The sequence below is a fragment of the Manis pentadactyla genome, chromosome 1 (genome assembly GCF_030020395.1).
Source record: "Manis pentadactyla isolate mManPen7 chromosome 1, mManPen7.hap1, whole genome shotgun sequence".
Taxonomy (NCBI): domain Eukaryota; kingdom Metazoa; phylum Chordata; class Mammalia; order Pholidota; family Manidae; genus Manis; species Manis pentadactyla.
In genome coordinates this window covers 121,116,959-121,142,185 of record NC_080019.1, presented here as the reverse complement: position 1 = coordinate 121,142,185, position 25,227 = coordinate 121,116,959, and the positions used below count along the sequence as shown (strand labels likewise).

At 35.4% G+C, this 25,227-nt stretch overlaps 1 protein-coding gene across 3 annotated transcripts in view; it reads left to right on the top strand.

Annotated features, from left to right (window-relative positions):
• The window catches only part of FGF12 (fibroblast growth factor 12), a 529,654-nt gene extending 504,755 nt beyond the window's left edge, over window positions 1–24,899 (top strand). For 2 of the 3 annotated variants that reach the window (XM_036875265.2, XM_036875264.2), the window contains exons 4-5: window positions 3,688–3,886; window positions 20,107–24,899. In XM_036875265.2, the coding sequence (XP_036731160.1) occupies window positions 3,688–3,886; window positions 20,107–20,225 (318 nt within the window). In that variant the 3' untranslated portion in view covers window positions 20,226–24,899. The remainder of the gene's footprint in view (window positions 1–3,687; window positions 3,887–20,106) is intronic. The other variant, XM_036875266.2, reaches the window with a different exon arrangement.
• Window positions 24,900–25,227: the final 328 nt, after the last annotated feature.

Below are 25,227 nucleotides of genomic sequence, written 5' to 3'. Positions count from 1 at the left end.
GTCATGAAAAATATAATCCTTTATCCATATAGTCATCAAAATCCCTAAATTTCTTTCTCCTTGTTCTTCATGATATTTATATCTAAAGAAGAGTGCTATTCAAGTGGGAGTGAGAAGGGCCAGGGTTGGCACAGCTAGAGGCTAGCCAAGGAAGAAAGGTCTCATACTGAGCAATAACCGACCTTGAGACTGGAGGAGAGAAGCCAGAATATGTAGGATATCGGGGATCTAAGCGCAGAGACAAGAGTCATGAAAAAGTTCACTATGAGGGAGGGATCAAGGTAGGGATCAAGGTAGAGTGTGAAACTGAAGCTGGGGATCAGAGAGAATTCTAGAGCAAACAGACTGGAATCAGATGGATGGGCAGGGCCTGGAAGGGGTCCTGGGTGGTCGCCATAGGCTTAGGTGGTGTTGCAGCACTCTCTCATCCTCTGATTTGAAATGGGTGGGTGTTCTCAACTTCCCAGGCTCAGGCTGTTGTGAACAGGCATTTAGAATGTGAAAAGGAATTGGTGACCTAATGACATCTCCATGAAGAATTGGTGACACGATGCTGGAACAATGACGAAAAAATTATTGTGCACATGTTGTTAAATGAGTACTCAGAATAATTTGAAAACCGAGCCATATTCAGATTCCACTGAAATCAAAATTAAGTTGAACAAATCTCAGATTTGGAAAGATTTGAGAGTGATAAATATGAAAAATAAACCTAGCATTTCACATATCTGTAAATTCTACTTCATCAACAAACATTCTGTGGCTTGCTGTGTATCTACATTGAACTGAGAACCCAGGATTATACATATAAACAGATATAGTTAATGAGATGCAACATACTCACTGGTTAGTCTTTCAAAAGGAAAAAAACACTCTCCTTATTATACAAGTTATTTACTCTGCTTTCATTATGTGTACTTGATTGAGGTAGTCTAGGATTTTATCACTTTTGGCTCCAAGCCTGCCTGTCACCTTTATGCATTAGATTTATTGTAATTTTAAACACACTTTTTATAACCTCAGAACCTCCAAGGATATATATGATTGCCCAAGTCTTTGCCAAAAGTGTTACATGATTTTTTAAAACATATATGTGTGTATGTGTAATTTGTTTTAGCTATAGAAAAAACAATCTATGTAGGATAAAGCTTAATTTATGTCATGGGGCCCTAGATATTGAAGGAGATATAAACATCAATAACAAAAACACAAAATTAAGTATCCATTTACATGATTTATTGTAATTTTCTTGCTATAAGAAAAAAACTTAAGATTAATAATGAGTTGGAGTTTTTGTTAATTCTAAAAGTTTATAACGTGCTTCCATATCCATCATCTTATTTTCCTTAAGATAATTCAATTTAGTTGAAAATCTGAAGCTCAAAAGAAGTTTAACTACTTACCCAAAGTCCATAGCTAGTACAGATCTGAAGCAAAACCTGGTCTTCCTTACTGCAAATTAAGGACTCTTGATTTCTCATTATGCTAAAAAGAGTGATAATAGCAAGTATTTGTAAATTCTTTGATGCTCAACTCCATATTGAAATTAAGATTGTGTAGATATTGTAATTGTTACTCTTTGAATGAATGTCCAAGCTGGCCCAGGGTTCCTAAGGTTTCCTTCCCCATTTCTAGGAGGCTCCCTATATCCCACAGAAGTGCCTCTACTAAGCATCTGCTATTTTTTCCTTTTGAAATGTTTTGTTCTAGCCAGGTATTATTAGTTGCCTTATTTCAGGATTCTGATTCTGCCTAGCGCCTCTGCAATGCTATGAAATGGGATGCTCCACTTGACTTTTCATTTCTGAGTAGGACCTGGATGCTACTCAGCATGTGTATGGGATCCCCATTTGCAACTTGGAAATTCAAGGCCCAATCCAATTAATGCTATTCCTGGTCCAGGCCCCCAGGACTTCAGCCCCTGCCTAATATCCCAGATCTTTCCTGTTTCAGGAGGAAACTAAATAATTGTGAAACTAAACAGAAACCTAGGAGTCCACCATTTATTAAATAAAACAGTCATTTTTCTCATGTATAGAAGACAGCATAGTAATTATACCTAGTAGACTAGCAGATGTAGTTTTTTATGATGGCTTACCTTGATTCAACAGTGTGGCATCAAAAAACAGGCTTGGTTAAATGGAATCATTTCTGTGTGGCCTATTGTATCTGGCCTCTATCATTTAGCATATTTTTGAAATTCATCTGTGTTGTTACATGAATCAATACTCCATTCTTTTTCATGCCTGAATAATATTCCACTTATATATATAAGCAGAATTTGTTTATACATTCAGCCATTGATAGATGTTTGAATTATTTCCACATTATGAATAATACTTCTGTGAACATCTGTGTGCAAGTTTCTGTGTGGACATAGGTTTTCATTTCTCCTAGGTATACACCTAGAAGTAGAATTGCTGAATCATGTGGGAACTGTATGTTTAGGCTTTGCAGAACTGCCAAACTATTTTCTACAACTGCTGCATTTACATTCCTACTAGCAGTGTATTATTGTAGCTCTCTGCAAATGAGGCTGGGGATTAGTCTTGGAGTATCAACAAGTAAAATGGTTTCAGCCAGCTTTAGTCTCACATTCCTCAGTAACTTAACTCTACATATAACTGCATTATATCATCTTACATTGAAAGAGTTACAAGGAAGAGATTCTTTCACTGCATAGTGGAGACACAGTGACTGTGAATATCTTTGCATGTACAGTTCTTATTGTAGCTGAAGAAGATGTTATCACATTGTTTTCCTTCTGCTGATCTCTGAAGGGGGAGATTTTCTTATTCATGTGAAATACATTTAGTTAAGATTTGATTTTATTGGATTGATTAGAAACTCATTGTATCCCACTAAACAAGAGTCAGGCAGCAAACGTGAGCTTACCAGGCAGTGACTGTAAAGTAATAAATGTGAGTTCTAGTATTGATGTGGTTTTGTTTGTTTTCTTTTGATGTAACTTGAATTAATCATACAACCTTTTGCTTGTTTTACTTATCAAATGATGAAGTTAAAGCTGAAGATTCTTAAATTTCTTTCTTGAACTAAAACATTCTGTTTCATTGAAAAATCATACAGTGTAATAGTAATATTTTTTCTCCTTCTTAGTCCTGGGTATTTTTACCTGAGATTTTGATTATAAATTTTAAAAAAAGTTTCAAAGAAATTAAAGGGGAAGTTACTAACATTAAGCAAAGAGATTCTGGGGACTCTGTGGAACATACTTGGTGGTAACAGACTTGTATACATACAGGATAATCCCTTCTGAACATCCGGAGAGCCTGTGTAGCTATGCTTGTGTTTGATTTTGATTCCCAGAGATACCTTCTATATGCCAAGGTCCACTAAAATGCATAATGGCCAATCTCTTAAACTTACAAACCATTTTATTGGGATCAGAGTTTGGACCTGGGCACAGTCTTAAAATATTAGCCCAATGAGTGATTCAAGCCTGAGCAGTTGTGTTCTGTGGAGTAAAAGTTGTTTAGAAAGGAAATCTTGTTTCTTGATTTTATATGATGAATCTTTCTAACCAAGTGATAATAGAAATTGTATGCAATTGCCTCACATTTGTTCTTACCAGAAGACCTGTATTTTGGGCTCATTGATTTAAAACATTTGCTGATTCATTTTTAAATCCTTTCTTCCTTTGTCTATACTTTTTTTATTTTTCTGCAGGATGTTTTCACTCCAGAGTGCAAATTTAAGGAATCTGTGTTTGAAAACTACTATGTGATTTATTCTTCCACACTGTACCGTCAGCAAGAATCAGGCCGAGCGTGGTTTCTGGGACTCAATAAGGAAGGTCAAATTATGAAGGGGAACAGAGTGAAGAAAACCAAGCCATCGTCACATTTTGTACCAAAACCTATTGAAGGTATGATATGAACTTCTTTTCTTTAAGCTCCGATCTGTATGTTGATGCCAATTCTCCTTCTTATCCCTTTGCTTAGTAGAGTTTACTTGAACTACAACAGATCAGAATAAAGTCAGACAACGTAATAGTACCTCTTCCTGTCAAAAGGCAAAGAAATTCTATTACAAATATTTGGCATTTATGAAAAAAAACTGCTTCACTCTAGAAGCTAGAAAATTCCTGAAAGTAGAAAAATAGTGATAGTTACGAGTTGGAATGTAATTTCCTTCTCTGTTGAACATGATTTAATTTCTCAGCCTGTCCTCTTGAAAAACCAATAACACATAGTAGACCTTTAAGGTCTGCAAAAAGCTTATAGAAATATATTTATATCCTGATCTCTACATCTTTGTGAACAAATCTAGCAGTATGATGTATTAATTTTTCTTTGTATTTTTAAAGAAAAACTAGTATGCTATTTACTGTGATTAATATTTATAGTATTAAATTTTATCCTCAATGAACCTATAACTTCTCCCTTGATCATTTAATATAATGTTCACTTATTTCAAATTGGTCAGCAGAATAATTTTATGCTGAACAAACCCATTTTTGTCAATTTGTTCCTTAGGTAGGATGAAAATGTACCACTGAGGTGACCACATTTTCTGTATGCGGTCAAGCTTTTTAATACAGGCTGAGAAAGCAGCAGTGGTCTGGATATTTATCAATGTAAAATTCTCTAAAAGTCACATTATAATCACTGAAAACATTAGTTCAGCTTCTTTGTCTGAGGAAATGAGAAAATTGAGGCAATGTACAGCAATTCTGTGATTTAGCCTCAGTGTCTATAAGGTGGGGTCAGGTCAACCAGTATAGGGACACAATGCCTGCTGCAGGGTATAGTGACCATAATAGTCAACAGACATTTGTTAACGTAGGGGGAAATGTGACATTCAGAGCTCCTAGTCCCTCTCAAGGCTCCCCGCCAACCCTGTGCTATTAACCACATAAAACTGAACTTTTCCTTCTTGTAATATATTTTAACTGTTTGAGACCTCTTGTCATTTGTTTTATCCTCTTCGCCCCACAATTTCCATCCACTCATGTGCCTGGAAAATGCCTGTTAGTTCTTGTAAAGAATTAATTCAAGAGTCAATATTTCTGCAAGGGCTTCTTTAATTTCCTTCATGTAGAATTAAATATGCTGTCACCTTATTATTGGATACATTTCTCTCCCCTAGAAATTATCATATTGTATTAAATTTACCTATTTGCCACTCTGTCCTCTTACTTTTTGAGTGCACATAATATGCTTTATTTTTCCTTGTGTTTTGTACAATTATCTGGCATATCAGAGAGAGATGTTACCTAATCAGTTGTCAATTGAATAAGTGAATGTGTGAATTAAGGAATGGTTAGCATAAAGACAAAGAAGAGCTATATAGTCTAGATGACTTCATAATATTCTTGGAGATATGAAATATGTTTATGAATGACAATAGTATAATGTACAAAGTGATATATTACACATTGCTGTAAGTCATATTGGAATTTAGGGAAAAGGCTATCACTTCCACCAAAGGTGGAATATGTTAAAAAATATATTGAAAAACTGCTTACTTAAACATACCTTCCAGGCTAGCCCAGGTTCAGACCATTTGAGATGAGGGATGAGGATTAGGCAGACAAAAATATGCTAGGTGTGGAAGAGTAAATTATTAATACTATTGCATCATTTTTATGTGTTTGAGTTTTTATTGTAATAAAAGTAGTATATGCCCTTTAACAATTTTTGGAAAATTTAGAAAAGCATAAAGGACAAGGAAAAAAATCCATGTGCATTTTTATTCTTTTTATGAATAATGCATTCCATACTTACCTCTGCCCCCTCACAAAAACAAAGAACAAAAAATAAATACCACTGATCATGACTGCTATCTGCACTTTGGCTAGTCAGGTTCCTTTTGGGTCCATATGACCATGTTCCTGGTTCCAGAGATGCCTTAATTCTACATTTATTGCTGCATTTTAATGCCAATGTGGAAAGAGGCAACTAGACATTCCTAGTTGTATGTGCTAGAATTAGGTTTGGCTGATACAACACAAAACCCATGTTAAGAGCAGCTTAATCATACAAAGTTTTATTTGTTCCCAAACCAAATCTGGAAACCTGCTGTCTTGGGCTGCTTCCGTGGCTTCCCAATTGCTAGGAACCCATGTCCACCTGAGTGCCACTCTCAGTAGTGTGCTGTATGCCTGTGCACTGCATCATGAGCAAAGCTGTGCATAGCAGCCCCTGGTCTGCCACCATCCCCGTGAGCCAACCAGCACCCTCACTGCAGTCATGGGGCCCAGGAAGGCATGAAACAGGTGGAGGCGAACCAGGGTCAGTATTGTGGGCAAGATCATCCCCACTAGCTGCAGTTTGATACCACATCTCCCAGCCCAGTCAGGTGGCCACACTTCTATGCAGGGTAGTCTAGGAATGTAGTCTTTCTTCTGCATGGCTAAATACCAAATGAATGTTCAGTTATTTTGGGAAAATGGCAGAATGGGACTGAGACAATGAAGAGCTTCTTTAGTCCTACCATCATCTCAACTTCAGAATAGCTCTGATTTCCTTAGATGTCTCGCTGGCAGCTTTTGGTTGATGGTTTTGTTTTTATTTCTTGTTTTTACTGATGCTTTAGAATGATTGTCATTTTGTTTTGGAAAAAAAATTAAGTGCATTGTAAATCAGATTCACTGATACTTGGATTTATTTCCAAGGCTCTTTGTCTAACTTTAGATTGTGGAAATGAAAACCTGTGTGTGAAGTATTTAGAATATGATGAGGCTCTCTTCCAAAGATGAAGACAAAACTTAATTGGTTTCAGACCAAAGACCTTTTAATTCCCCAGAAACGTCTTTGCCTTTTGTTTTAGTGGGTTCACTTTTTAAAACAACACTAGCCAACAGTTTTATAACTGCCTGTTTTGTATAGGTATTGTGCTGAGCATGTTTCAATTATAGCCTCTTTTATTTTCTTTCATTCCATTTCTATAAAGTAGATTAGTATTCTTCCCATTTTACAAATGTGGAAAATGGAGCACAGAGACATTAATTTGTCCCAAATCACACAGCTTGTAAGTGGCAGTGGCAGAATTCAAACCAAGGTATTCTGACTTGAGCAATATAGTACTTAATATCTGTAGAGACTGGTGTGATTGGCTAGTTTTAGATCTGAGATGTGATCTCAATGTAGCATAGTAGGACCTTAGTAAATGCTCTGGGATAAATGCCTCCTAATTGCTTCTTTCCTTTTTTAAATCTAAAATAGACTTATTTTTAGATATAGGGGCCATTTCAGATTCATTTTCTTATATTGCAACTGATACACATGAAATTGGTCAGTCCTCATACACCTCATTTGTACCTTGCTATTACTTTGTGATCCCCAATGATTCTGCATGCAGTTATATTTTATGTTATTAAATGATTTTTACAGGTTACCCTTATTGTCAAAGGTGTGTGCACTTAAGATTTTATTAGGCATTATCCTACTCTGCAGTGAGATCTTCTTTCTCCCTGCCAGGATCCCAAAACTACTCTTGTTACCACTATCATTACTCTATTACTAGTCTTACTACTTCTATATACAATTTTTCAATTTATCATTTGCTAGGAAGGTTGCACACATTATCTTTGTTAAACCTCACAACAACCCTATGTTGTTATCCTCATGTTATAGATGAGGAAATTAATATTTGAAGTAATTAAGTAATCTGTCCAAGATCACAGATACAGACCTGAGACTGCAGTGTAAGAAGCCTAGTGCCAGTGGCTATGCACCTAACCCCTACGTTGGACTGCCCTTGCTCTGAAGTAAGCCTGTGGCTATGCTAATACTCAGAAAGATCAGTTTTAGCAAAGTAGAAATGTTATATCATGATGCAAACTGAAGAGTAAACTAGTTCTTAACCATGCAGAACTGAGATAGGTATGCATGATATGATGAGATAAATTTCTATTGGTAGATGATCAGATAGGTTAGGGAATGCTATGTGAAAACAAGGCAAGAAACTAGGTAAGAATACATCATTCTTTTCTGATTAATTTTAATAGGCTTTATTTCCTACTTGGTTAAAGAACAATTTAGACCTAGTGATTCCTAAAGTTCTTTGACAGTGCCATTTCATGCAGTTTTTATAAGTTCTTTATTATAAAACCATGCTCCTTCCTAGATTAGGATAGGATTTACATATTAAATGATTCTGAACACATTTCCTTCATTAAGTTTTTGAATGAATAGAGTACAACTTTATGAGCTGTTCACATAGAGTGAATTGTGATTTTTTTTGAGAGGGATAGGATGAAAGGTATTTTAGCCGTAAAGTTTTTGATATTTTTTTTCCATAGGCCACGTATAAAGCACATAACTAGAAGACATTTTTGGAAAAGAAAGAAATCACTAGCTTCATAAGAGTTTAGCCAGGTTGCTGGTTAACCAAAAAGATTATTAATTATTTTTAGTTTTTAAAGGAATTTTTGTAAACCTGTAAGCCACCCATTACTGTTACCAACAGAGTCCAGTACTACAGACATAAATGCCTCCCTCCCCTGTGAAGGGAACTGGCCCCTTATGCAGAAAAGTCAGAGAAGGTTTGCTTTGTTTTTGTTTTGCTTCTCAGATAGTGCTGGCTTCTCCCCAGTCCCGTTGGTGATACCATTTTGAATGTCAGGATTCCCAAAATTAAGCTCTGTCAGTTTGAAGACCTTTAAGGCCTGCACTGATTGCATGATAATAATTAACTACCAGCCACTTTTTCTTCACAGCCTCATTCTCCATCCTCCATCCTGTGTTTAGAACACAGGAAGTGTTAATGAGGGGTTGCAAGGGCATCTATTCAGGCAGATGGATGGACTTGATATTTAAACCCATTACTATGTGCACTGCATATCAACCTATCAACCTTTACTTCCACGAGTCCCCTCCCCTGGAATATAAGACAACGGTGCAGGCTTCACAGTTCCCAGTTTTGCCCTTTTAGAGCATTGTTCCCACCACAGATAGGTAACTCCCCCAGACTTAAGTTGTCTTGGTGGTGACCTCCCCCTTTAGCTTCAAATACAGCAGCCAGACACTCTTTGACAAAGAACAAGATACTATCTCCTCCTTTTCTCCTCCCTCCTCCTTCAAGAAGCTCATTACTCAGCTCCTGCAGGTGGTTGGCTGTTCAAACACCCATTCCTTCCCCCTGAAAAAAATGTGTGCACTTTTAAAAGATTTAATTTTCAAGAACTTAATTCTGGGGAGAGAAATGTTTCTAAAGTAAAATTAGTAAATATCAATTGAGGTCCATTGCTACAGAAATATTAAACTTGGAACATTTACTACTTTTCACCAATTTATTTTCTAGTGGGTAGATAAAACTAACACATATCTTCACATCAAACACACATACACACCTGTGAGGGGGTTACAAATGGTCCATTTTCCCTGTTAGAACTGTTGCTTTAAGCTAGTAAAACCTGATTTATGTCCCAACAGTATAATGTACATCAGTGTTTCCTAAACATCAGCCTCAGAACCATCTGAAGTATTCTTAAGAGCAACAAATTCTCAGATCAAAGTTCTAAAATGTTCTGATTTTATTGTCCAAGTGACTCTGATGGCAACCTGGTTTGAGACTCAGTGTTCTGAATTGAATTTGGTGTTTTTAGGCTTATTTTGATCAAATCTGACCTTAAGCAATTATTTACATTTATTCAAATCATTGTTATCAGTATACTGAGCTAAACTTAATCTAATAAAAAGTAAGTTGTCACTCTGGTACCATGGAATCAAAAACATGAAATGTGTTACATTTTTATATTTCCTATTGCTATTCATATGGTTGCCCTTGAGTTCTGGGTTAAATTATTATGTGGAATTACTAGAGGTAATACCAGTTATTGTACTACCCTGATCATGGAGAGGTGGTAACCTAATAGAAATGAATTAACCAAGGAGAAATAAATGTCATTCTTCTGACACAAATTCTGCCAATGATTTGCTGTGTAATTTTGAGAAAATAATTTACCTTCTTCAACATCAGTCATCTCTAAAGATGAAGATTATAAATGGCATCTGTTTCATAGGAAAATGTGAAGATTCGACACTGTATGAAAGTTGGATTTCTCAAGTCTGTCAGATCAGTGCAAAGTGTCTTTTCCATTTTCCCTTGGAAACTTGTCTCTGTGTCACTGAGTTATGTACTGGAGAAATGCTGTGAGGTGTGGTATTGGATAAAGGATTAGAGACAACAAAAATTGAATTTAGAGGGAAAATAATCTCTTCCAAAGCTAAATAATGAGATACCAAGGAACTGAACAGATCAGGAGTCTGGACATCATAATGCTCCAATAGGGAAGATACTAGGGATGATATTTTTATTTTAACTAACTGGAAAGAGAACTAAATAGTTGTTTTCCAAAATCCTCTTTTGGACCCAATCCTACTAAAAGGCAAAAACAGAAAGATGGAGCAAAAAGTACATCTGATGCCCCTGGTTATTTTAATTACAGAACAGAGAATGGCTGCAACTCTCAGTCTCTGTCGTGTGGATCTCTGTCAGCCTGTGAGACCTTCTTCCTCCAGCCCCGGGGCAGCTCACTCACAGCAGCTTTATCCTGGCTTCGAATTTCGTCTTTAATTCTAAACCCTTCTACCTTTCCCAGACACATTATCCTCCCACATCTCTCTGTCTTTTGCACACAAATGTTACTTCTGATCTTTTTATAAATGAAGATAAGAGAACTTTTTGCTCACAATGTCTCTTAACTCTTTATAATAAATACTTCCAGCACACTGGGTGCATTCGTTTGGCAATAATACATGGCTGCTGAACCAGCACCTCAAATTCTTCTACAGCTCCAAAGGGATTCCATGTGACATTAATTAAGGTGTGAAATTGCTTCATGTTAATTGCTCACACCCTTCCATGATCTGCTATTAAGACAATTAAATATCTTTAATGGTACATTAACTAACAGAGCAATCTAACTTTTCCACTTCTTGGAAATTAGAGAAGGCCAAGGAAAATTCAATTAAATTGGTAGTAGTAAAAGTTGAGTCATATTTCATTCTTCTTTTATGGAAACTGATACAGGATGGGGGGTTCTTTTATAGTGTCATTTATGAGCTTTATCAGAAACGGGAGTTATATTGCCCCATTTGGAAGACAGAATTAGAAAAGAGGGAAGAAAACAATAAAAAGCAAGCACTACCTGAGCCTGAGGAGGGGTTGAGGGGTGGTGCTGGAAGTTTGAGGAGGAAAGAGCAAGAACAGACTAGTCACTTGGCAAGAATGGGAGAGGAGATTGGCTAGAGAAATGTAGTAGGATTCCACAACATGCCAAGGTTATGGTCGAGATTTTGTCTTGAGACTAGACAACAAAGTTTTATGTTTTTCTCCAGACACATTAAACTCTCTGATGACAAGCTTAGAGCAGGAGCCCTGGAGTCAGGCACATCTGCGCTCGGATTCTGATTTTGCCCTGTATCAGGGTACTACTTTGAACAAATTACCCTTGTTGGTCTTCATTTTCCATGACTGCAAAAAGGACCACTGAAAGTGTCTACCCTTTGGGGTCACTTAAAATCATCTCAGTATATGGAAAGTGTAGATATTTAGTAAGTGCTCAACTAATATTAGCTATGATTAGGTGGACAACGCTGCTGAAGAGGAGAGTACCATAGGATGGTGCCTGGCGCCTTGTTTATTAGAGTTGTCAGATTTATAAGTGACAGCAATTTCTGAGATTTCACTTTTTCCTACTTGTAGTAGTGGCCTTATTTTTGCTTAAGTTTTCTGAGAGAAATTTCTGATAACTAACATAAAAGTGATGGTTGAGTGTCAAAAGTGACAAATAGGGAATTTGAGCTATTATCATGGCTAGGAATGCCTGTATATGCTGATAACTGCGTTTGTGACAGAGATGACAGTGAAAATAATATATTAGAAAAATACCAAATGGAAAGCCTGCCCTGGAAAGACCCATACCTAATCTTACAAAGAGAGGATGGATTTTATTTTTAACGAGACTTCAAAGTCCACTGATACATTTCTCTTTTCTCATAGCACAGTCTTGCATTTGAAAATAAAACAAAACATGCCATATATTATTACAAAGTTGGTAGCTTATGGCCATGTTATGACCAAATGTAGCATTTTATTAGTGATACTAGGACTACAGAGCTTTTTATGGAAATACAGCCAGTGCATTTTAGGCAGCTGTGAAATTGATAGGGGGAGTCACTGAGTGATTACTGTTCACCATACAGGCATGTTCGGCTCTCATTAAAGGGTTGAACTAGTGATTCCTAGTGAATGCTATGTCTTAAAGTGATGCATGACATGGGCTGCTTTACTAGAAACCTGAGCTTGCCCTGTGTTTGCACATGAGGAAGAATAATCTCTCCTCAAATCTTTCTCCTTCATTTTTATTCTGGAAGCTGGGGTGAATCCTTCTGTGTCAAGATACTACAGATCAAGAAAAGTCATGAAAAAAAGAAACATCCAGTAGAAGAAGTAGGGGGGAGAGGAAAATGTAGAAGAGGAAGAAATTGAAACATATATCAGAATAGAGGGAAAATAGGAAGAAAACCTGATTTGAAGAAAGGATACTAAAGAACCAAAGAGAAGTGCTTCCATTTTCAGAACATTATCGCCTTTCACTATTTATCCAAAACTATTATGGTACCACATGTATAGAGGAAAGATGATGTTTATCTAAAAAATATCCTGTTGGATGAAATAAAGCAAGTAATTTTTTCCCTCCTTTAAAGAGGAAAAGAGGAAAAGCAGTGTGATCAAGAACAACAGAAGAGCCAGATGAAAGAGAAGTAATGTTATTATCATTCAAGTATTGCATCATCAGGACACCCAAAATTCTTGAGAATGTGTTGGAAAAATAATGTAAACAAAATCAGAAGGAAACACAGAAATCAATTCCATACCAACTGCTAGCTGGTAACTAAATCATGCCCACTGAACATAAAATCTGTATCACAAATGTAGCACACAAGGTTCCTGCAAAAAGGACCAATAAAAGTATCTACCTCTCAGGGTCATTTAAAATAATCTTAGTGTGTAGAAAGTGCAGATAGTAAGTGCTCAATTAATATTAGCTATGATTATGGTTAGATAGTAACATCCAAGTTGCCTAAATCAGAGGACTTGTTTGCAATTGTTCTATGGGTAGTGAGTTTCTGTAAAACAGGATTAGAGAGATGGGAGAGTAAGAAAAATAGGGAGTTGGCTTTTTTGTTGTTTTTTTCTTTATTCTCAGTTTAGAAATTACTCCTCATCAAAAGAGTTAGAATATCAAACTGCTCTTAGAGATGTAATGGGCCAGTATGCATAAAACAGAGGATGCAATAAGAAAATATTCAAGAACAAAGATATTTTTTTAAATGTAGAGCCCCCTAAAGCAAAGTAAATCTATTCCTAATGAAATAATAGCATACTGTAACATCAAGTCATAGAAAAGCCCCTTTCTTAAATCTCATTGTACTTTGAACTACGTCAAGAGATGGGTGTACGTTGAAGATACTTAGGTACCAAGAAGGACCTTATTATTAAAAAGAGAAAAACTTAACTTGCATGGGATAGGAATGACTTGAGAAGCACACTTTAGGAGTTAAGAGAATTTATGTAAGTATTGAAGATCAGAACCGACACAGTTCTCTAGACATATTTCTCAAAGGTTTCCCCTGATGGCTTCATGGCATGTGATTGGAAATCAAACCAGAACTCCAAACTCTAGTACTAGTAGCTGTCTAAATTGTGATTAATTTTTACTGCAGTAAAGTGTATGTGATTCTCACATGTGGGATTGGTAATTCTTGATTTGTCATTTGTTGTTCAGTCTTTTTAAGTGCTAAACTAAGGTTCCCACAAAACAAGAGAATGACCCTTCTCACAATGTCGGTTAGCTTGACCGCGTGAACTCCGCCTTGCGACTGCAGTCAGAATCACGGTACTTGGAGTATATTAGATATTGTATATATTAAATAAGCAACAAGTCTGACTCATAGTGGTGCTTCAGCTAGGTTTGTTATTAACACTGCATTTGCAAGGCATCAGACTGCTCATTAAAGTTTCAAATGCTGCCAATCATTTCTTCTGGGTCCATGAAGAGGTATTCAGTTTGACTGATTCTTCTTGACTAATCTGACTGGCTGTATTCCTGTCTTATCAACTTAGACAATTCCTAGATAAAGATAGTGGATGAATAGATTTCCCTTCACATTCATAACTTGATGGCCATAAGTTAAACTCTTCATTCACCATCAATTGAGGATGATGTGATCGTGGTTTCAGTTCTCTGGCCTGGAATTCGGGAGGTGACACAAGTTAGCCCGTCAGTCTTAACCCTCACCACCTCTCTATTTTGCGTCATTCTTCAACCAGTCATGTTTATACAACCTGCACTTCATCTCTTCATGCTCGTTTATTAGTCTAGCTGTCCCTCTAAATCCTTTGCATTCTTCAAGGCTAAATCAACATCAAATTGCTATTTTTTTATATATGCATTTCCAGTTCTGCTCTCTAGTGTGACCCTTTCTACCCTGTGATTTGTATGCATGCCTGGGCTCCCTCTCTTAACCTTGGGCTCCTTGGGGGCAGGAATCAAGAGGTCATTTCTTGCAGTTGCTACAGAATCTAGCAGAGTGCCTAGCACAGAGTAAATATGCTCCTGTCTATAGAAAAAAAGAACAAATTAATGATTGAATAAATTCACTTCTGAATAGTAGTAAAAGACTAACTGAAATTTGAAGAAAAGACTAATTGAATTTTTTTTTTATTTAAGTATCATTGAGCAGTCTTACAGTGGTTTCAGCTATACAACACAGTGGTTCAACAGTTTACCCATATTATTAAATCCTCACCCCCACCAGTCCAGTTACTATCTGTCATCATAGGAAGATGTTACAGAATCACTGGCTATACTACCATCCCCATGACCAACCTATATTAGGATTGAGAATTTTGGGGCCCGTTTATCCCCTCACCCACCTCAGCCCCTCCCCCATGGTAAACACCAGTCATTTCTCAGTAAGACTAACTGAAATTTGAGGAAGGAAAAGAAAATGAAAAACCAAAAATAGAATTAAAGTGATGCAATATTAGTTAACCCATATTAAGAGGGTCAGTAAATGTTTTGTGAACGAGCTCATACTATTGGACAGTTCTGCTTCTCCTAAGTCTGCTTACAGAAAGTCTGGTCCAATCAGGTCAAATTTTCTCGACTGTCCCCTCCATCAGACAGTAACTTACACCTTCAGCGCTAATCAAAACACTGCTCTTCCCGAGAACAGCAAACACATCTAAGAAAGCACAAATAGAAATATAATATGAGCTACATATGTAATTAAAATTTTTCTAGTAATCACATTTAAAAATAAAAACTAACATGAGATAAATTTTAATAAGGTACTCAACCTTGTATACAAAAAATATTACCTCAATATATAATCAATATAAAAATCATTACTGAGCAATGTTATTCTTTTTGTGTAGTCCTTAAAATTAAGTGTTTATGTTCTACATATAGTGCGTCTAAATTAGCACTAACCACATCTGAAGTCCTCAATGACCACATATGCCAAAATGGATACTGTATTAGTCCGTGCAGCCCTAGGATGTTCTCATCAGAGTCTCCTGTAGCCCCATACCACCCCTGTGCCCCTCAGTGACACCTCAATTCTCTTTCTTCATGCAGCCCTAAGACCAGTTTTTTGACTATTGGGGGATTGTTGGCTCCTCCCATGCTTACAGGACATCTCTGGCTTTAGGAGTCACTTCTTCGTTTATAGCTTACACTCAGGGTATTTGATTTTATGTGTGTAATTTTTAAAAATTTCATTAATTTTAAGTAAATTAACAGTTTAACATTTTAATAATTTAAGCAATAATAAACCATTCAAATAAGTAAACTATAAGTCACATTGTATAAAATATATGCAACATAAAATTGACCATTTTAGCCATTTTAAATGTACATTTCAATGCCATTTAGTACATTCACATTGTTGTGCCACCATCACCACCACCCATCCCCAAAACCTCCTCATCTTTCCCAACTGAAATTCTGTATCTAGTAAGTTTTTACTCCCATTCTCCCTTCCCAGCCCCTGGCGATCACCTTTCTATAATCTGTGTCTGTGAATGTGATTACTCTAGGTATCCCACATAGATGGAATCAGAATCATAAAATATTTGGTCTTCTGCGACTAGCTTATTTCACACAACATAATGCCCTTGCTTGTGTCAGAATTCCCTTCCTTTAAGGCTGAACAATATCTCATTGTACGTATATATGTTACATTTTGTTTATCCATCTAATCATTTGTTGGTACTTTGGTTATTTTCACGTTTTGGCTATTGTAAGTAGTATTGCTGTATAAACCCAGCTGTGCAAATATCTATTTGTGTCCCTGCTTTCATTTCTTTCGGGTATATATCTAGAGGTGGAATTTATGGGGCATATGCTAATTTTATGTTTAATTTTTTGAGGAATCATCATATCCTTTTCCATAGTGGCTGTACATTTTACATTTCCATCAGCAATGTACAGTGGTTCCAGTTTCTCCACATACTTGCCAACCTTTGCTGTTTTGTTTTTTTGATAACAGCCATCCTGCATTTATTTTCATTACCATTTTTTGATGATATTAGCAATGTTTACTAGAGGTAAGCAAACTTAAGTCTTGATTAACCTAAGGATGTAACTTAAATATTGTCTAAGCCAACCATTTGTAACACTTATTTGATGACTGCTTTTCTGCTTTTATTAAGAACTCCTGACTATGACTTTGAGGCCCTACATTCTTATCCTGGCTCTGGTGCTGCTCACCATCTGGTTTTAAGGAATTTGCTTAGTTTCTTTTATATTTAAAATTTTGGGGATAAGAATTTCTCACCCACTTTATTAACAGGGTTATTGTAATTGTCAAGTGAGTTAGCCCATTTAAAATGGCTTTGAAAATTCTAAAATAATAGATTTATTTAAGGGATTAAAGGTTTATTTTATAAATAAATGATAAAGAAGATTGTCATTGTGGTTAAGGTATACATCACATACATTACCGTGATTTGCATTTACATTTTAGAGCTACAGTGCACTTCATAGAACGTTTATGCCTTCTGTTTTCTTCTTGTATTTTGTGTCATCATTTTATTATGTACCATTCAGAATAGCACAGTTATGGAGTGATAGCACAACTATAAAAGGAGGTTACATTACTGAAGAGAAGTGTTTTTTCTTTCTTTGCTTTCTGGTTGGATCATGATCTTTTAATTTCATTTTAATTCAAAAATTTGATTGAAATTTTTACACCTTGATTTTTCAACTTCTTAGGATCTCCAAAATCCCAGAGCCCATATAAATAACAATGAAAATTAAAGCCCAGGAAATTAAATTTAGTTTATCAGTTTAACAAAGAGTTTGCTCTCTGTCTTTATATTTGCATGCAGTTCCTAGGGTGACCTTAGTTTGCTTTCTTTAAAGAAACAATATTTTCTAGAAAAAGAAATACAGACCTTCAAATACTTACTTGATTTATTGGGTGGGAGGGGATTTTCCAGTGAACTGGGAAACCCACTTTTTATTCTTCATTTTCCAGCTAAGATACATGAACTAGTTTTTTAAAAACCCAGAATGCTATTACCCCATTTAATGGAAATACGGGAGAGTTAGAGACTGAGTTGTCCTAGAAGAAGAGCAAGTTGCACACTTCTCTATGGTACTAATGAGTTGTTCTTTTTGAAACAGCAAAAATTGTCAGATGACAATTTCAAAGCTTCTCTTGAGACTTAGTACCAGGATGGCCAGCAGGGTTGAGTTAACTGGAAAAATTATCAGTGGCAGTCATTACAGTGGCAACATTTAGTGCTGTCACAACTGAAATATTTTATGTGTAAGAGAGAAATAGCAAAAAAAAAAAAGATAAAAGTAAAAACAAATGTCTTGGGTGGAATTTATGACACAAGGAAATGAAAAATAAATTGCAACACTAAGAAGTTCAGCTATCAAAATTATAAAAATATATTCTTTAATGAAAGTTAGAAAGTTACATTCTTCAAGTACCTCTCAATTGAAGTTTAACAAACTTATAGGTCCAAATCTGCTATGTATTTTTTAAGCTTTTGTTTGTTTGTTTGTTTTTCATTTGGCAGTCTATAGTCAGGCCTGGGGATGAATGAGTTTCCACAATTATTAGAAAACTGAGTAGGGAAAAACTGCTTTATGGCATCATCTGAATAGCTTTCCCGCTGAATTACTTCATTACTTATGGATTCTGCTGGGCACTAACCAGTTATAAATAAATGGCTATAGTTTGCACATGTAAACATACATTTGAATTTTGGAGAGTTTGACACTTTGCCCATAACAGAAATATAAGTAAGAGATATTAGACTTGAGGAACTTGAAGATTTCAGTAGGATCTTCCATAAAGATCATCTGTCTTTGGTGAAAGAAAGACAGAAACTTGAATTATCTACTGGCACCATATAAAATGACAGGATCAGTTTATTCTGAACTAGTATCCTCTGCACATGTGGCTACTTATGTCAGAAGCAGTTAGTTCTTTGGGAATAGAAGAGGAGACATTCAGTGCGATGACTGAAATATTTTCCCATTAAAAACATATGTAATAATTTTGCACAATATAGTTAACAAATATTTTGTATATCTATTTTGTGGCACCCAATGTGTCGTTCCGGTCTTCCCAGCATCAGCATCACTTCCATAGGTAGACCTTCTGAACCAGAATCTATGTTTTAGCAGTATCCCTAGGTGCTTAACTGAGATGTGTCAAGAAAACTGTCTCCTCATACTTAACTAGTCTGAGGAGAATCTTACTTGTTTCCTAACTGAATCTAGTTTTGAATTCAGAATACTTTCAGCCAAAAGACTGTATTCTCTGAAATCTGTTATTCAAAATTCTCACAATTAGATCAGCCCCTTCATTTTTTGTAAACATCTTTGAGTGCTTACTCTATATCAAGCATCTAATCCCCATAAAAATGCTATTTTTCAGTGATGGAAATGAGTCCAAGTTGGCAGGAATAGAGAAAGTGACTGAGAACGGATGTGGCCCTAGGCACACTATGGCTCCCAAATTGATGCTCTCAACCGCCACACAGCATCTCTCCATCAGAGCCAGGCTCAGGTACCCAGCAGGACCCAAGAGGCAGCTCTTTGACTGGAGATACTCAGATTACCAAGGCATCATGGTAATGGTTCAATAGAAGAGATATTGTTTATTTCTGAGTCAAGAATGAAAATAACTCTTGATATCTAAGTGAGATATTTCATATGCTCATGTAAAATCACATTTGTCTAGCTCAGAACATAATAGTGAATCTGTTTTAATATACTCAATAGGCTGATAGATGCTATCTTACAAGAATAACTATGAATTGAAAACATTGTTCTTTCTATTCAATAATCCAGCAACAGCCATAATAATTCACTATCCAGCCATAATAGTTGACTGAGCTTTAGAACCAGACAAAACAATAAAGCAGAAAAAGGACTGATTTTTATGAATGTGAACTGAAACCTAAGAGTTGCATAACCACATTTTCTATTGGTGAGTAACTAAGAAGCTGTGGACTGTGTTTATCACTTTAGGTGAAGGAAATCTGGAGCAATTGGGAAAATTATGTTCTTTTTCTCTCTCTCTTCTCTGCCCTCTCATTATCATTTCTTATGTAGGATGCCCTGAAAATTGGTGATAAGTACCTCAATCCAATACAACAATGTCATGTTTCTTGTAGTAAGGTAAAGACTAGGTAGCAGGTGAGTAAGGATTTTATTTCCTACCCAAACTAAATTGCAGACTAAGGACTAAAAAACAAAATATCTATTTCTATATTAATACTACCAGTGTATCCTCTAACTCTAGAGGAAATCCTGTTATGTAGGTAAGTAGGCAGTAAAGATTCAAGCCTTATCTATAAGAGAACAGAAACCACTCATAGGCCTGCAGTTCACGAAGCCTTAAAAGGTTGTGACTGATAGAACTGGAAGAGAGCCACATGTAACCACTAAGTATGTTATCAAGTTAAAACATTTTTTTCACAGTCGGGAGAAGAGCTCATGATGACAGTGAAGAATATGATAAAATAAAATTTGAGATGGTTATTGAGGTCAAACTGATGTCCACTATTGTAATAAGGAATTGATGTTATTTTCCCTTCCAGTGTGTATGTACAGAGAGCCATCGCTGCATGAAATTGGAGAAAAACAAGGGCGTTCGAGGAAAAGTTCTGGAACACCAACCATGAATGGAGGCAAAGTCGTGAATCAGGATTCAGCATAGCTGAGAACTCTTCCCTCTGTCCCTCTCGCATTCCTTCCCTTTCTCCCCCTGCCCCTTTACCCATTTCCTTCCAGTAAATCCACCCAAGGAAAGGAAAATAAAACGGCGACCCAGGACCTAGTGGCTAAGATTCCGCACTCAAAATCTTCCTTTGTGTAGGACAAGAAATTTGAACCAAAGCTTGCCTGTTGCAATGTGGTAGAAAATGCACAAGAACAAAGATTAGAGCACTTTTAAAAGCAGGGGGAAAAAAATAAATCAAGACTCCACAGATATTAAAATCAACTGTGTTGTTGTTAATAGAGAGCAATTATAATGAAGACATAACTATAACTGATTGGAAATAAAGTTGTTACCTTAAAAGAGAAGGATTTTGAAGATTTGGACTCACAAATCAATGTAATATGCTAAATAGCTTAAGTTCTGGATAATGTTGGGATGTGTGGTTTGTTTTGAATTTTTTTTTCCCTTTGGGCATCTGGAACTGACATCCTTGTTTCTGGACTTTTTTTTTTTTAACCATGATATTGACTATTGAATATGTATGACTTACAGATTCTTCTAATGCCTGTAAGGTATAAGCCAGGAATCATTTAACATCAAGAAAACTTTGAAATTTTATTCTTGAAGTTATTTAATAGTGCTTTAATGTAAAACACAGCCTTATGTTGAATCTCATGGGTTTAGCTGATTTTATTCCTTCATAGAAAGAGGTTCAGATTCTCCTAGGAGAATATCATATTTTTATCAAAGGTATTAATCTAGGGTCTTGTTTTTTTAGGCATTCAGAAAGAAAAGTGTTTCCCTAAGGGTAAAGTCACTTCTGGGAGTTGTCACTGTCCTGCGTGGGCAGTGATGGACAGTAATGTTTCTGTTACCATTTGGTCAGATTTTGTACTTGGGCACACCTTTGAGAGTATAGGTATGTGTCTAGCTCTCTTGGGGAATTTTATACCATCTCTTGCGGCAGGGAGGAAGGATGAGGGGTTTTACATAAGGAAATAAGTCCTAGGAAATTGGTTAAAGAAAATTGCATTTGCCTTTGTGCTTTACCTGAGTTTTATGTGTATAGCATATTCCAGACTCTGCCAAGAAACTGGGAAGAATGGCTGTGAAATTCCTAACTTACTGTCTTATGAAGCCAGTGTCTTGTTTGTTGCTGTATAAACTCATTTGTCAGCCAGTTGAACAATAAGTCTGTCTCTTAGAACAGAGAAAAGAACTTGGAATATGCTGAATTTACAAGGGGCATAAAGAAACAATATGGAATTAACCACTATTGCCCCAGTATACAAGGTTGTGTGAGCAGCTTAAAGTACTCAAGAAAAACAAAAACTCAGTGTAAAGACTAGGCAAATGTACAATTAGGCAGGGTTAAGTATTGGAAAACTACAAGGAAAGAAATGAACATTATACAATTGCCTTGGAAGAAATAGATCTACTTAGTCCTACAAATCAGGAATGGTGTAGAGACATCCAAATTAAAACAAAATAAAACAGAATGTTAAAAAATGTATGCAGATTTATGGATATTATCAATGAGAAGACTTAGCATGTTACTTCTCCTATAGCTCTACTGTCCAGCATGTATTGTTCCAAATATGACTCCCTAAAATATATACACTTTGCAGAAGCTCTTGGCCCTCACTTCAATGATCTTGCCACTGGTTGCTGTACTCTTCAAAGTCAGTGTAGTTTTCCTTACTCTACACAATCATTATTCTTCAGTAGTGGTTGGTGTCCTTCACCAAGTATTCTATTTTTGTTATCAGGAGGTTAGCAGAAAATGAAATGGAGTACTTTACCTAATCAGTTGCAAGAGTAAAAGTTATGCGTCTAGACAAAGAATTTGAACACATATTTGCAAGAGATGTTTGCTTAACTAGAATATTTAGAAAGTAACAAAGACTTTTAAATTTAAAAGAAAAGGAATGTTGCTATTCTAAAAAAAGAACATCCTTGTAAAAAAAATATACAAATCTATTTTTTTTCTCCTTGTCACTCTTGATTCAACTTGATTATAAACGCACCTGTCACTTCCAGGACCAAACAAATCCTAAGCACAAAACCTTGTTTTCTTTGTAAAGATAAAAAAGAGGCTTTTACAAAATGGGTTGTAGGCTCATTTAGCATGAAATGACCTGAGATTTTGTGGTGAAACTCATATACACACACACACACACACACACACACACACACACATGCCACATACACACCCCAGACTCATCCGTGACACATATACCATTTCACAAATTGTTATCGATTACACTGATGATTTCATGACAAAGCACATCTAACCTGGTTAAATATAAGAGAGATGTGAATCTACAACAGAATTCTTCATCTTTCAGTGTCTGTCCATCATTTATCATCTAGACTCACATTTGTCTTTTTCCTAATAGCATTTAAGAAACAAGAGTTCTAGCCGCCCAAATTTGTGTATTGTTTTTCTCCATATCATTTAAGCAAATGTACACCACAGTAAAATGTTTTTGGAAATTACCTTTGCCATATTTACAATTAATTTTAGAAGCTAAATTGGAAACCTCATATTTCTTTGATGCATTAACCTGAAAAAGCTGTGTTTTAGAGCACAGGGTGAATGTTTAACTGCTGCTTACTTTTTAAGTACATAAAACCTTTACTAGAAAAAGTCAGTACTCACTGTCTAGGTTTTAATAAAATTAACAAATATAAACACATAAGTAATCCTATTTCCTTCAAAAATACAAGCCAGTTTCAATAATTTGTTATTCAGGTTTATTCCAAGTAAAAGGATCCACTAGTTTGATTTTCATCATTCCAATTTCTGGGTCTCAGTTTATCCATCACTTGTTCTCCTATAAGTGAAATAAGCTTTTTTTAAAAAAAATTCATTGGGATATTCTCAGGAAAAACATGACTTTTAGTAAAGCTTTGTAATTGACTATGTGCATATAAGTTAAGACATGTTTATTCTAAGAGTCCTTATTGTAACATGTTTCAAAATCAGTGGAATTAAGAAGGAAAACGGAATTTTGAGACTTTCACAAAATAATTTTCTGGTCAATATACCTTACTTGATTTTCAGGTTAGAATTTGAGGTATAGAAACAAAATGGTGCTGAAGTTCCATTTGCTGATTCAAAGACTTTTGTGAGTCAGGAACCTGGAGGACAGCAAGCCAGCCTATTCTCCGTCACAGTAATAGTTTGGGTTTTGAATTTTACATATGAATTTCTTAGCACATTTTTAGCCACTACGGATTAGCACAATAAAGAGACATCAATTTTATGTAAATTATGATACTTTATGGGCCTCATTCTAATCCAGATAGCTTTTTTAGAAGAATTCTTCTATTTAAGAAAATGACAATGCTGTACATAGGGGTTATTTATGTATAGATTTGTGGTCCTGTGGGGCCACTAATAAGAGAATATTAAGACAAAAGTAAAGTATGAGGAATGACTTGTTGCGTATTGAAAAGTTTGAAGGTCCTACTTTGGGACCACTGGTTTCTTGGTGAAGAAGCATGACTACATCAACAGTAATTTTTTTTTTAACACAGACCCAGAAATAGCAAATCTGCTATTCCACCTTCATGACTTAGTCTACAAGGCCTTGCACTGAGAAGGTTTTCCATGATACTGCTTAATTTCATCTGCACAAGATGAAACATATTCAAACAAAAATTCTCTGCTCATTTTAGTAACATAAAAGGCTGAGATTATTTCTCTGTCATAAAATTGTAAATAGCATTTTTTAAAATCAGAATCACATTTAAAACAGTGGATTGTTCTACAAATATATATGTGTATATATACATATGCTTCTGAAATAAGAATATATAGAGTTTTTATTTGGTTTGTGGTCTTCAGTCGTAGTCAAAAATAAAGAGATTTGAATGCAAAACTTTATATATAAATGTATATTTCTAATGATAGTATAAATTGCCACTTTATAATAAAAGAAACAGGTGGAAACAATACACAAAGCAAATGCTCCTCAGAATTTCAGTGATTCTAAACTCCCTCTTTGATGCAGAAGTATTTTTTCTTTCTAAAAAGTCATATTAAAAACTATACTTCCTGATACTGATTCCATAAGTCATATCATAATGAAAATTTATGGTTGAGGATAGGTAAAGGATGCTAAATACAGATCTTTATTTTAAAAGACTTTTCCTGGAACCCAAGTAAAAATAAATTAAGTGAAAACTGGGAATGTTCAGAAATGATATATTGAACTTCAGTAAAAAACATAAGCAAAAATACATTCAACAATGTGATAATTGCATTAAAATGTCATAATAAAAATTGCATCATTAAATGTTCTATTAGTTGGAAATAATGAATTAATGTATTTTTTGACTTTGCTCCAAGTACAACTTAAAGTCAGAGGCATTCATTTTATTTAAAGTTGTTCAAAGTCCAAAATATAGTCCCATGAATAGAATTGGTATTAGCCTCCATTACAAGGTTGAATGTTACAATTTTAAGAAATTATTGACACTGAAATGTTTAATAAACATGTTGTATGAGAAACTGAGCAAATTAATGTTTCATTTTTGCATTAAAGCACAGATTATTCAAATCATTGTTTTTTTGAGATCAGATTTGTAAATTGTTTATACATCACAACCTTATTGAAGTAAAAAGCAATTAAAATCTTGAGAAGCTCATGCATGTAGACAAAATACTTGCACTTTTTTTTTTTAACATTAAACTTCTTTGGGAAGTCTCTCCTTTTTAAAAATATGTTTTATCTTATAATGTGTCACTGAAAACATGCTGTATCTTATAAAAAAGATCAGAAATGGATTTATGTTTGGGGAATAGGTCAAATTTTTATTGAACACTACAGTCAAAGGTAAAAAAGGACTTTCTAAGAAGGCACTTGTGGTAAACCTAACATCTTTCTTTTTAAGGATTAAGAACTACAGCACATGCGTTTATTCATTTATCCATAACTTACTAACTAGAGACTTGATTGACTTTAGGGATCATTAACTAAATTACAGTCTC